The sequence below is a fragment of the Denticeps clupeoides genome, chromosome 20 (genome assembly GCF_900700375.1).
Source record: "Denticeps clupeoides chromosome 20, fDenClu1.1, whole genome shotgun sequence".
In the NCBI taxonomy this organism is placed as follows: domain Eukaryota; kingdom Metazoa; phylum Chordata; class Actinopteri; order Clupeiformes; family Denticipitidae; genus Denticeps; species Denticeps clupeoides.
The window spans coordinates 15,621,647-15,636,308 of record NC_041726.1 but is presented as its reverse complement, the minus strand read 5'-3'; the positions used below and the strand labels follow the sequence as shown (position 1 = coordinate 15,636,308).

The window sequence follows — 14,662 nt, the reverse complement described above, 5'->3', positions numbered from 1 at the left end:
CTGTTTATTTCATATGCAGTTAAAGGGTTAAGCCAAACAAATATGGTTAAAATGTACAGTGGCTCAATATTAACACAATCACACATCATGAGTTGGTGTAGTCTAATTTGTTAGAGTAGTCCAATTTGGTGATGACTAGTGATTGGATAAGTATTTGCATAATCCGTGTTAATAAAAATGGATGAATATTCTGGAACCTGGAATGTATTTGTGGTAATAGTGTGATAGCTTGCATAGTTATAGATAGTTTGTGATAGTTACAGTCCAGAGAACAAATCAATAGACATTTAATGGGGAATATTAACCCTTATCGAAGGGTAGGGCAGGCAGCCATGCAGATTGCAGATGTCGATAAACCAGCCCTCAGCCCATTGGCTGCTGTCAATGTTTTTATTTTTTTTTTTATTTTTTTATCAGAACCGATTAGCTGGTGCACTGCACCAAAATTCTACGACCTGTCCTGTGAAACTTGCTACATTAGCACCAATTATGCTGCCTGGATAGCCCCAGGCCAGCTTAGTTTTCCCTCCATCCGTGACTATTTCATTTTCTGCCGCTCCTCAGGACTTACAGTTTGTGAATAACTGATTTAAAAAGCCATCAGTGTGCTAGCATTAATGAAATGACATGTCAGGGCCCGTGTTGCCTCTCAGGATACCAGAGCTGCATCAGCTTACATTTGTCTGTTTTTTTTAACTAAAAAAAAAAAAAATCTGTAATTGCATACAAATCAAGTTAAGCAGATGTGGCTCGGAGGTCTTTTTCTAAGATGCTATTGGGTAGGGAGTGTTCTCAGCACAGAAAATGAAGTTGCCTTGTGCTCAGTAGGCAATGTAGGTTCTACATTATTTTGTGTCTACAGACACAGTTCTCTTAATTTGTGCAGTAGTGGATGACCCCATTATTTCAATATCACCGTACTGAGAGGTTTAGAAGCATTTCCTAAAAACCCAACTTTTAATGTTTTGTAATTTGGACAAAAACCACAAGCTGTATGTCTTAATGGGCATTGACAGGCCCTACCGGTTGACCAGCAAGCTTTGGCTGTTTTGCACACAAGGGAAAACTACACAGAAAACAGGGGAAAAGTGACTGAATACTTCCAGAGACTGAAGAGCTGAGAAATGCAATAATAACTTTGCATACCGTTCATGAAATGATAATTTTACAAGACCTGTGACAAGCTTGCATGCAGCAGCACACCATCAACCACCGTGTCCATTACCATTATCATATTCTTCAGATCTTCTTCTGTTTCATACAGAATTGTTCATATTGTTATTATCTTGAGATCTCAAGAGTTTTTATAAGATCACAAGATATGTTATTTAGATCTTGAATTGACAATTTCTGTTTTCTTGAGATCAGAAAAAACATGCTGTTATGATAGTTATGTTCAAAATACAGTTTGCATTAACTTTTCAGCATGGTTCAATGGACTGAAATAGTGGTGTGTAATATTTAATAATTTTTAGATCTCTAAAAAAAACAATCTGGTTATGTTGAGATGACCAGAACAAGACCAAAAATAAATAAAAAAAAATCATACCCTTTACTAACTTTATAATTATTATTCCAAAATAGAAATGAAGAGTGAATGAAAACAGAATTCTTTACACTCTTAACGGTCCACTCTCTGAACACACTGCTAAAGTCTCATTCACAAGTGGAATGTGTACCTACTTAAGGGGCAGTGGTGGCCTAGCGATTAAGGAAGCGGCCCCATAATCAGAAGGTTGCAGGTTCGAATCCCAATCTGCCAAGGTGCCACTGAGGTGTCACTGAGCAAAGCACCGACCCCACACACTGTCATGGCTGCCCACTGCTCACTCAGGGTGATGGGTTAAATGCAGAGGACAAATTTCACTGTGTGCACTGTGTGCTGTGCTGCTGTGTATCACATGTGACAATCACTTCGCTTCAACCGCCTGAATAATGTGAAGAAGAGAATGCATATGAAGATGTTGCCATAGTGTACAGCGCATGAATTAACTTGCGTTAGAAGATCTGTGTCTCTGAAGGTGAATAGTTTGAACATTATGTCAATATGGGATTCTGTATACATTAATGAGAAAAAATAACCTTGTATGCAAATGGCTGCAAAGAGTGAAATATATAAGGGGGTGTGAATACTTTTATGTACCCACTGTATATTTAACCATAAAGATCATAAAGAAGGCTGACTACAGTTGAGGCTAAAATTATTAGCCTCCCTCCCTATGAAATTAGAGTTATATACACACTTTTATTTTCTCCTTGAAAATGACCATTAAAAACAGATACTGTAAATAACAATGTCCAATTGTTTAATTCATACACCAAGTTGAAATAAGGCAAAAACGAGATCCAAAATGATGACCATTAATAGTCAATATTGAACCCTTCTGGAGCCACATCTAACACCAATCTCTTAGAGTAGTTCTTTCCTAGGTTGGCACAGATCTCCTGTGGTGTTTTGACCCATTCTTCCATTGCAAATTGTTCTAGCTGGTCCAAATTGCATGGTATCCGAGCATGGATACTCACTTTGATCACCCACCACAGATTTTCAGTAGGACTCTTTGACTTATTTACATTTATAGCCTTTATCAGATGCCCTTATCCAGAGCAACTTACAGTCAGTAGGTACAGGGACAGTCCCCCCCTGGAGCAACTTAGGCTTAAGTGTCTTGCTCAGGGTCACAATGGTAGTAAGCGAGATTTGAACCTGGGTCTTCTGGTTCATAGGCGAGGATGTTACCCACTAGGCTACTACCAGCCTTATTCTTTCAACATTCTTCAACATGATGATCTGGAGATTAAATTATCAGCTCAACCTGATCTCACCAAACAAGCAAAGGTTTGAGCAGATTTGCTGTCCACATAACCTTTTTTTCCATCTCAGTTTGACTGTTTTCAGCAAATTAATATTTTTGATGGCCATTTAATTCAAATGTGATCAGTCAGTGATGTATGGATTAATATAAAGAACAGGTTATATTTTACACATACAGAAGTTGCTTAATTTTGTGTATTAATTTTAAGAATTCTATTTGCACTTTTTAAATACTAGTGCCATCCAAGTCAACTCTTATGTGCTGTATATATATTAGGAACTGTATTCATCAGCTTTTTTGCTATGATGTCCGGTGCTGCATTATGCTGTGTGTTTTAAGTGCTCCGTGTGTGTCTTTTGCACAATATGGTGTCTGTAGCCCAATGAAGCACCCTTGCTGTTGTGCTGTTGCATGTTGCGCCCTGGAGAGAAGACGGGAGCAGTAGGCCATCAGGGCAAATGTTTCTTCAGATGACTCAGTGTTTGTCTAATTAGAGGCTTCGTCCTCTGAGCTTGGTTTCTTCCTGTAGACGCTGTCCTCTGCCTAGCCAGAGGCCTGTATTGCCCAGTGCATTAGTGCATTACACTGGGGTTAGAAAGGAGCCAGACAGGTTTGCTGCATAATGTGAGTAGTAAAGATATTTCTTTTTTCTGTAATATTTGCACAGGTGATGGAATAGATCATGTCTGAAGTTCAGGGAACAGTGGAGTTTTCTGTGGAACTCCACAAATTTCACAATGTGGATCTTTTTCAGCGAGGGTGAGTTATCTATCTATCTATCTATCTATCTATCTATCTATCTATCTATCTATCTATCTATCTATCTATCTATCTATCTATCTATCTATCTATCTATCTATCTATCTATCTCTCTCTCTCTCTCTCTCTCTCTCTCTCTCTCTCTCTCTGTCTGTCTGTCTGTCTGTCTGTCTGTCTGTCTGTCTGTATTACACATTTTGTCCTTTTTCCATGCATGTGAGGTTTCAGAAATGTGACCAGGATTTTTTTATGCTCTTAATGAGGATGAAATACAATAAAATAATAGCACCTGCTGGGAATAAGCTCTCCACTCTGCAGCTAAATCTTGGACTTCCTAACAGACAGGCCTCAGTCTGTGTCTACAGGAAATAACACCTCCAAGGTCCTCAGCCTGAGCACAGGTTCCCCACAGAGATGCTGCTCAGCCCGCTGCTGTTCACTCTGCTGACATACGACTGTTCGAACCACATCAAGTTCGCAGATGACACAACAGTAGTGGGGCTCATCACCAACAACAATGAATCTGCCTACAGAGAGGAGATAAAACATCTGGTGGATTGGTGCTGGAGCAACAACATGACTCTCAATGTCACCAAGACCAAAGAGATGGTTGTCAACTTCAGGAAGAAACTTACTGTCCCCACCCCACTGCACATCAAAGGATCTGCTGTTGAGATCAGCAGCAGCTTGAAATTCCTGGGTGTGCACATGACAGACGAGCTCTCCTGGAGCCTCAACACCACCTCCACCACCAAGAAAGCCCAGCAACGTCTACACTTCCTCAGGAAGCTGAAGAAGGCCAACCTCCCTCCTCCCATCCTCACATCGTTCTACCGAGGGACTATTGAGAGTGTTCTCTGCTGCTACATCACTGTCTGGTATGGGAACTGCACTGCCACTGAGCAGAAGGCCCTGCAGTGCATAGTGAAGACAGCAGAGCACATCATCAGGGTTCCACTTCCACCATCTCCCAGCTTTAAGAGAAACACCTCATCCGTCGAGCTCAGAACATAATGAAGATCTCTCACCACCCCTCAAACTCCCTGTTCTCCCTGACAGACGGTTCCACAGCATCAGAACTGTATCTGCACGACACTGCAAGAGCTTCTTCCCACAAGCAGTCCGAGCTCTCAATGCACCGCCATCACCAGAACACTGTTAAACACTCAACAACAATACACTTCCAGCCTTATACACCTGATCCTTGAACATCTCATCTCTTTTTGTACATTCCTACACATTTTGCACATGTTGGTCTTGTGTGTCCTGTTTGAAATATCCATCTTATCAACTTACAAGCATCCTACATGATGTTGTCCAGTTACAATTGTAATACAGAGCATACTGAGCATAAACTTTATTCTTAACCTCAAGGGACGTATGCATAAAAAAATCACGAAACAAAATGTGTTAGCTGTTTCTGCCAACTGAAATAAATGTAATAATGTTTCAAAATGTTCAGGAATAGAAGGTCATCTGTGATGCCAAGGCTGCAGTCTGACGTTTCCAGGGAGATTATAGCATGGGCATCTGGCCAGGTTCTGACTTGTCAGCTGAAATATCAGATTTGTGGAGATTTGAGTTTTCATCCCTGCCCACTATACTCCATCATATAATCCCTTCAGCTGAGTGTTATCATTTATATTATTATTATTATTATTATTACTCCTTTATTATTATTATTATTTTGCAATCATTGTGACTTCATGCAGATGCCAAGAGAACTGCCGAGGCAGTGGTGGCCTAGCGGTTAAGGAAGCAGCCCCGTAATCAGAAGGTTGCCGGTTCGAATCCCGATCCGCCAAGGTACCACTGAGGTGCCACTGAGCAAAGCACCGTCCCCACACACTGCTCCCCGGGCGCCTGTCGTGGCTGCCCACTGCTCACTCAGGGTGATGGGTTAAATGCAGAGGACAAATTTCACTGTGTGCATCGTGTGCTGTGCTGCTGTGTATCACATGTGACAATCACTTCACTTATATAAAAGCCTGTTATAAAACACAAAGATCTCAGAAGTAGATTGTACACATTGATGCCGATACAAAGAGAATCCATGGGCAGACATCTCTTGACCATTGTTGTCTCAGTAGCCACAGTTGTTGATAAGGATGTCTTTGGCCTGTCAGTTTTCTGCAATGGACCCCGAATCAGTTCGCTGTCACTGTCATTGTGAAACACAGCACAGAACACAACAAATATGTTCTCTGCATTTAACCCGTCACCCTCGGTTTGCTCAGTGGCACCTCAGTGGCACCTTGGTGGCTCGGATTTGAACAACCTTCTGTTTACGGGTCCGTCTCCTTACCCGGCAGGCAACCACTGCCGCACCACTGCTCATTTCACGGTCATTCACTGTGACTCATATCTCTCCATTTGCTCACATTGATTGCAGTCTTTGTCCAAGTTTAAAATCACTCAAACACTTCAGTTCTCTGATAGACCAGATCTTAACCATCAGGGGGCCATCTGTTTTGCTCCGTACTGGCCCACTAGAAGGAGCACTGGACACAGGCCATAGTTTATTGTTGGTGTTGGGCTGTAGGGCTGCAGTGGGGTGTATCTTTGCCTGCCCCGGGAGAACTGCGATGCTTTTTACACTGCTGAGCGCAACCACGCTCAATCCAGTCAAGCCAATGTGACCTTTGTAAACTGTGTGATGCTGCTTCACTCAAACAACATTTTATTTCAGTCAAACCCTCTTCATAATTAAAACAAGGTTATCTTATTATTATATTATTGTCACATTATAGACTCAAGAAATCACTACATCCATTCCAGACATGCAAGATCCTCTGATTTGTTCCATGTTCTCTGACCACACATTCTGTTATCGGCATCCGCTCACCGATCCCAAGTATCCTGAAATCAAATTAATGCCGCGATTGCAAGAGCATCTGGCTGCAGCTGCTGTGAGGTGTGGAGCTCCACCGTAAATAGGGCGGACTTTATTCATGATTAGAGTTAGGTTAGTGGTGAGATTTAGGGGTCAGGTTAGGGTTAGTTGTGGAAGTCACATGTTTCAGGCTACTGTGGACCTCCACACCTTACAGCGGCTACAGCCAGACCCTTCTCCAAGATTGTGCATTGCGGGAGTGACGCCATCTGTGTGAAATACTGCATAAAAATAATACTGCATAACATGATTAAACAAAAGGAATATTTAGTCCTGTTTTTATTCATCAATAATATAACATGATATATTTCATTTCATAGTTATCATCACATGACCAGCATTGCGTCTCGTCTTGTCTTTGTCATCTGAAAAAGTTTCGATTTCGAAAATATTTTGTCATCAATTTTGTTGATGAAGACAACAATAGGTATTCCACATATAATGCAATACATGCATGCCTGAAATTGGCTTATGACACTACTTTTTGTTTTCTATGCACAGATTCTACCAGGTGAGGGCCACGCTGAAGGTATCCCCACGGGTGCCACATCGGTCATTAGCTGTGACACCTGGAAACACAGGTGAGGACTGTGGTCAACACCAGAACCACTTTTTATTGCAGTTGGAGCCACCTACTAACCCTCAGGAGCATTATGTAAGTCTCTCTGGAAAAAAAAAAATATATATTTTAGTTTCTTCAAAATAGCCGCCCTTTGCTCTGCAGTCCAGCTCACCCCAAACCATCTGGATTGGGTTCAGGTCCCGTGACTGTGGAGGTCAGGTCTCCACTTTTTGTTAGGTACATAACTCCACATGTGTTCATTCATAGTTTTGATGCCTTCAGTGAGAATCTACCAACGTAAATGGTCATGAAAATAAAGAAAACACATTGAATAAGAAGGTGTGTCCAAACTTTTGGCCTGTACTTTATGTACATTTGATCATAATGGCCAAGAGTAGTTCTACCAAGGGAAGATAAAGCTGCCCTAGTACCATTTTGTCTTACAGCAGCACGTTGAACCTTTGGCTTCTTCAGGGTGACTGATGGTATTGATGCATATCTCATGCATCCATAATTAGAAACATTTCCTAGTGATTATTGATAAATGTCAGCATACAGTAGATAGGTGCAAATCGAACTTCAGTGTCATGGAAGAAAGCACTTCCAGGCTGCATTAAAGGTGCAATGTGTAAGATTTTCCATCAAATAATATAATCCATCAAATATTATGCAAATTTATTTTCTCAACCTGAACGGTTCAGATACATAAAGTTGTCAGTTGTGGTGACTAGTGGCTTGCATACATATTTTCTAAAAGAAAAAATTTTGTGGAATAGCAATAGTTTACCCTTACTAGAGTATACTAGGTATTTGATGTGAAAGGAGGTATTAAACATCAGTGCATTTGTGGACAGTCTGGCAGATCACGGGAATCCTTCTGACAATACAGACTGCTGTACCACTAGACTTTCAAATTTAGCAGTGTGAGGACATCACCTTCGCCGACACAATGCTTGTCCCAGTAATTTGCCCCTGACCGGAGCGATCCTCCGTTGGGTCGTCCTCTGCCCTGCTCTGGAGGGGACCGCAGGCATTCTTTAAAGGGCTTACGAGTGAGGTAAAGACAGTAATCGTTCTGTGCTGTCTGCTTTTTTTTTTTTTACTGCATTCAGCACGGCAGTTGAATGTTGTCTGTGTCGCAGACCTTATCTGCTAACTGCTTGAGTAGCACATGACCCCCCCACATTTTCCACAAGTAGTATTTTTGTAGATTTTTAAATGGGATTCTTTTAAGCACGTGTGTCCATCTGAGGTTTACAGATGTAACATATAAGTAGAGTTCCAGCACTTTGAAGTCTTATGGTTTTAGGAAATGACATGTTGTGTGAATGTGAAGCATGGATCAGTGATTGATGATTGATGACACAATGAAATAGTATGTTCTATATATTTTTATCCCATAACAACAAGGGAAAAGCATATTTTTCAGTGGATGTGATAACAAGTGGGATTTTGTTAGATGTTGAGATGTTAGGCCATAATGTTATATCTGATCCTTGCATATATGTTGATTGATATGTGCTGGTGATTATTTTTGGAACATCACTCACACATTCACCATCCATAACTCGCTCTCCCACTCACTCACTTCCCATAACCGCTTCTTCTTCATCTGGCATCGCAACCTCATGTCCTTGTTGGAACACTGGCACCGTGAGGTAAATACCAGAATGCAGACTAGACTGCATCGTGTCTCCTGTGAACACAAGACACAGACTTGCGAATGCATTTATAGAGAGGGAGAGAGGGAAGGAGAAAGATAGATAGATAGTCGTCTGGTCCATTCCAGCTGATGAAACTGATCTGCCAATCCCACCCCCCTTCCTCGTTCTCTTTTTCACCAGTATACTCACTCATAAACAAGAAGCCACCTGATGTATGTAGTGGAACGCCAGGACGCTAGAATGTGCTGTACTGCGGGTTAACAATTGATGTTCCCCGGGTGCTTTTCATGGCTGCCTTTTTTCGCTTTATTTTTTAAAAGCGGCCTGCCATGTTATTGTGGAATTGTAGGAAGTGAGGGCGGAGAACAAGATTGCCAACGTGGCTGGCAAACATCCTGTTTGCATTTATTCCTTGGTGATTGTGAAATAATAAAATGTAAGCGTGAGTGCACAAATGTATCTTTATGTTCAGGTAATTACGTGTTGTGTGTAGCAGGTTCTCATGTTCTCACTGATCTTGTTCATTTTACGGATTTAAACTTCAAAAGAACCATGGACTATAGTTGAGTAAATGTGATGATGTCCTATGGTCTCAAGATAAGAATTTCTGTTTAGACAGTTTTTTAATCATAGGTCACAAAGAAAAGGTTAATTGTCATATTTTATCTCTCTGAATAAAAAAAAACAGTCCACTTTCTATAAAGCTTGTTATAAAGCAGATATTTCTATTATTAATTTATTGACTATTATTGACAGAACCAACCGAGGATCATGTTATTTTGATGCAATGTTTATCTGTTGTCCATTAAAAATGCTGAAAGTGGAAGATTAAGATTTAAATCAGCATTTTTTTTTTCACCATGATGTGATAAACACAAGAACAAAATAATTGCATTAGTGTCTAAACTAAAAAGCAAAGAGTTATTTGATTGATTGTTTTCTTCTTGCTAATATGAGCACTGCTGCACAGTGTCTGTGCAGCAGAATCCCAATAACGCCTGAGTGAGTACAGTACGTGTTTCTAAAAGCAGGAGTACTCACTGTGGCTCAGGACTAGAAAGGGACACACGGAACTCAGCAGGATACTTTCTTCAAAGGCTTTTCACTGTGCCTCTCCTGCAGATTCAGACACTATAAACCTCTTTTACTAAAAAAAAAATGCTGCAGTCAAAATACAATTAAATGTGAAAAAAATTATAATATATTGGCACATTGAGGATGTGCCACTCAGCAAAATGTAAAATGAGTAAGTTTAGGTGAAGGAAAATTGTGCAGAATCAAAATATCTAACTGCTCACCCGTCAAACTGAGTGGTCTGAGGAGTTTTTGCCTGTTATGTTACCCAATAAAGATGGACATTAGAGTTTTATTCTGCCTTCGAGGGCTTATTTGCACCTGCGGAAGCAGAAGTAATAACTTTTTTGTTCCTATCTAAGCTGTATCCAGTTCAAATTGGACATTTGTCTTTTTTGCTGCTTCCTTGTATTCTTCTAGGAGAACATAAGAGGGCAATTTAGCACAGATCAGCACTTGGGTCCTCTTTTGTTAATTGACGTTTGACACACTCCCAGACGGAAAGGTGAATACTTATGGTGACATATTTTGAACATGCAGACTTTCATGAAATGCACCTTTGATCATGTGCAATACACTAGGCTAGAAATAATAATAAAAAAAAACATCTCCCTTAAGGCCTTCAGATTTGGCTTTAGTCACACCAATTTTATGATGGTCAAATCCAGACCATCATAAAAGCCTTCGTTCAGACAGGTTGTGCAATCAACCTCAGCTAAAACACTTCCTATCTGATGCAAATATGTCATTCAGATCAATATATTAATCAACCTTGCCGGCATGGCAACAGGCGTACATGGATTTTATGTTTACGCTGATGTCAGTAATGATGTTTCCATCCTTGTGTAATGATTAACTGGAATGGGGAGCTCTATACGTTACGTATCCTTTCTTTTCTTGCTTCTGCTTTAGCCAAGCTTTCACCAAAACCTCTGCTGAGTTAAAGGTGAAGGTGTCAGGGTTTGAATTTTGATCCAGAGCAGCATGCTGCAGTGTGTATGCGCAGAGTATCTGTTGCGCAAGTGATTTTTCTTTTCATTGTGTTTCATTTTGCTGTGTGTGTGCAGGTGGATGCAGCTTCAGTTCAGCGGGTGTGCACGACGGCAGTGTGTATAGCAGAATATTCCAAATCCTCTACAGAAACGAGGAGATCTGCCTCAATGATGTCATGAACTTTAGAGTCCACCTGCTGCTGGATGGAGAGAGGGTGAGTGTGCAATTGCAGGCTTTGACTAATGAATATACAGGGATGGGGACGGGAATTGATATGCAGTTATTTCTCACATTTTCATTCTAATCCCATTTATTTCCGCTCATGCACACAATCGCTTTGGTGTGTCTGTCTGTTTTTAAGTGGTATGAAAAGAGCATGAGTAGACCTGGTCTGGAAGTAAAATCAATAAATGTCTTGCGATGTATGTAGACAAAATCTGAAAAAAAATCTATCAGGGTTTTTAAGATGAAAAAAATATGTGTAAACACCTTTAAAAAGGCTCCTGGTTGGCTTGAAGTCTTTCACCTCAACTTGTGAACCATATTGGCCAGTTTAAGACAAATAAACTACAGCAAATGCGCATCTTAAGATAAAATAAGTATAACTCAGACATGAATTGTTAGAGTTAAAACGTTTATTACTGCAAGGGTTTTTGGTAAGAATTTGTACATAGATACTTTATTCATGCTGAGGGAATTCTGTTTGATATATAGAATACTGACGATATAGATATGTGTTATAAAATTGTCTGATGTGTTAAATTGTGTTATGTTTGTGTGTGTGCATGTCTGCGTGTGTGTGTGTGTGCGTGTGTGTGTGTGGAATTACGACATACCAATTTGTTTAGCTGTATTGATTTATTGTCTTGTGCTTGACCCCTAAAATGTCCAGGGTGTGCTTTTGACACTGTGCAGCCGGGTCTAGATTTATCGCTTGTGACAAACATGGCACAAAGCATTGGACAGATATGCTGCATGGCCAGGGCGCTCATTCCTCACCCGCCTGTTTCATTGTCACTGATGGATGACTGCAATTCTTTTGCATTCCAGGAAGATAGAGTTCATGAGTCCATTTGCTTAATCTGAGTCTCATTACAGTTCTCGGGTTGCGTGTATAATTCATTCCTAAAAATCCTCCTTAAAGATTTAAGGAAAATATTTATGGCTAAAAGGGAAAAGGATTTTTACCTATATGACTGTAACTGTAACTATAACTGTAGCAGTTGGATATGACTATGCTGTTTAGATATTCAGTATAGAGCGAAACAGATGTGTAACAGATGTGTTTTATTTTACCATCAATATTTAGTTTACCATTAAAACGTAGGACTATATCAATCTTGATCAAAAATTCTCTCCAGATATTATTAATGTAGTAAATGACTTTGGTAGCAAGAAATGGCAGTTCATGAATGGAATATATGTCCACAATAAGTTCAAATGTGTGCTCACTAATGCAAATCTTTATTAGAATCTTAGTATTGCTGAAAACAATTGCACTGATTAAAGAAGTGATATAACTGGTAATGTGGATCTGACTGCATCATTTGTGACTATTTTTTATTTTTTCCAATCCTGAATAATTGCTTTTAGATGACAATGGACATTTTTTTTGTAATTGCAGATGACTGAAATAAATTATTCATCAAACTAACATTTTTGCATGTGCATAATCATGCAGCTCCTTCTAGTGGTGTTTTCATACATGACACTAAATACCAATAAATTTACTGAACTAGCAAAATCGTGGTCATTTATTTCAGCATTTATATTTATCATAAATGCTGACATACATTGATAACTATCAAAAATATTTTCTGATTATCGTTGCATGAAAAATGCCAGTACTAAGCCTAGATCCTGCAGCTGTAATTACTACATTGGAGACTCTTCGGATCGTGGCATTAGGCCGAGACCTGCTCACATTCACATCCACAGACAGTATTCTTCTTTCTGTGTGTACGTGTGGATGTCTGCACTTCACCTGCGCTATTTCTGGATTCAATCATTGTTGGATGTCTCTGCCGTCTGGGAGTGTGTCATTGTGTCAGGCTCTACTAATTTTAGAGATGTCAGTGCAGACATTAGATTTTTATGTGAGAGACGTTGCAGCCTGTAGGTTTAAAGGCAAGTCACCTGTCTCATTAACCTTGGCTGGGTCGTCTCCGTCTGTCCAGCTAACCTCGCCAGATAGCAAGGCCAAAAACTTAACTCAGTAAATGGGTCTGCATGGCTGTGCGTCTTTGTATGAATATATGTGTGTTCTGTCTGCTGGGGTGGGGGGTGTAGCTTTAATGCTGTCATAACAAGATGTGATAAAAATAAAATATAAATAAAAACAAAAGATTTCTAGTACTTCAGTTCAGCTGTTACATATGGAAACATATTTATGTTACTTTTCATTTTCCTGTTATATTGATTGATGTTCAGTCGACTGATCTCTGTGTGGCTGAAAGATGATTGAATTGCGTTTTATGCAGAGAATTAAAGTGCAAGCCAAATTCTAAGTTAGAATCTAGGGTGGTAGGGTGGTAGTAGCCTAGTGGGTAACACACTCGCCTATGATCCAGAAGACCCAGGTTCAAATCCCGCTTACTACTATTGTGTCCCTGAGCAAAACACTTAACCCTAAGTTGCTCAAGGTAGACTGTCCCTGTAACTACTGATTGTAAGTGTGCCAGAGTTAAATGGTTACACTAGATTTATAAGTGTATTTCTTCTTTCTTGTGTCTTTTATTTTCTTATTTTCTAAAGACTTTTATTTTTTTTATCTGTATTCTGATGTGGGTAAGGGAATTATAATGACAATCCGGGAGTTTGTTTAATTGTAGAATGTTAAAATGTGTTAATGTTTCTGGTTATGTCAAATATGTTTCTGTATTTTTGTTTGTTCAATTTATGATTATTATAAAAAGTTATGTGGGTTCTAAAACTTTGATCACCCCCCGAATAGTGGTTGGATGCGGCCGTGCCCTTGGGTTAGTGGGTTGGAGACCCGGTTTAGTTCTCTTAGACACATGGCATGATGTGTGAGAGGTGCGTGGGGTTTGTGTGTAAAAAAATATTGCTTCTATTTTAATTTATGTACATATTCGGAATATTTTGCATGTGTGTTATTTTGTGAATATTTTTTTATGTTCTGTTATTACTGTATATTGTAGAGAGAGGTGCAGAGAGACGCGATTTGTGACGCGATATTCTGACCTTGCTTTTGTACAGGTATGCAATATTTTAAATTGTAAATACTTTATGTTATTGTTCGTTCTCTTAGACACATGGCATGAGCTGTGAGAGAGAGAGGTGCAGAGAGACGCGATTTGTGATGCGATAATGTGACCTTGCTTTTGTACAGAATACAGTTTGCACGGAAAATCTCGTGGGTGTCGGCTCGTCATTACGGTTCAAGAAAAGAAATCAAAAAATTACACAACGCAGAAGAAGAACCGCTACATAAGTCGCTCTGGATAATGGCGTCTGATAAATGCTGTAAATGTAAATGTAATGTAAATGTAAACTGTTCCGAAAACACAGTTAATTAGCATAGCTGTAGAAGGCCAACCCTTGTTTGGTAGGCCACCAATATTTTCCATACTTTTTGCATACACAGGACTTCGTTATACTAGACTGTTATACTGGACACCTCTTGCTTTTATTATTTTTTTTTTTTTGGGGGGGGGGGGGGGGGGGGGGGGGGCAGTGGTGGCCTAGCGGTTAAGGAAGCGGCCCCGTAATCAGAAGGTTGCCGGTTCAAATCTCGATCCACCAAGGTGCCACTGAGCAAAGCACCGTCCCCACACACTGCTCCCCGGGCGCCTGTCATGGCTGCCCACTGCTCACTCAGGGTGATGGGTTAAATGCAGAGGACAAATTTCACTGTGTGCACCGTGTGCTGTGCTGCTGT

General features: G+C 40.1%; 1 protein-coding gene across 1 annotated transcript in view; it reads left to right on the top strand.

Moving 5' to 3' along the window:
* The window catches only part of fam135b (family with sequence similarity 135 member B), a 42,987-nt gene that overhangs the window by 2,639 nt on the left and 25,686 nt on the right, over positions 1–14,662 (top strand). The window contains exons 2-4 of the mRNA XM_028964615.1: positions 3,484–3,575; positions 6,970–7,049; positions 10,836–10,975. Of these exons, the coding sequence (XP_028820448.1) occupies positions 3,499–3,575; positions 6,970–7,049; positions 10,836–10,975 (297 nt within the window). The 5' untranslated portion in view covers positions 3,484–3,498. The remainder of the gene's footprint in view (positions 1–3,483; positions 3,576–6,969; positions 7,050–10,835; positions 10,976–14,662) is intronic.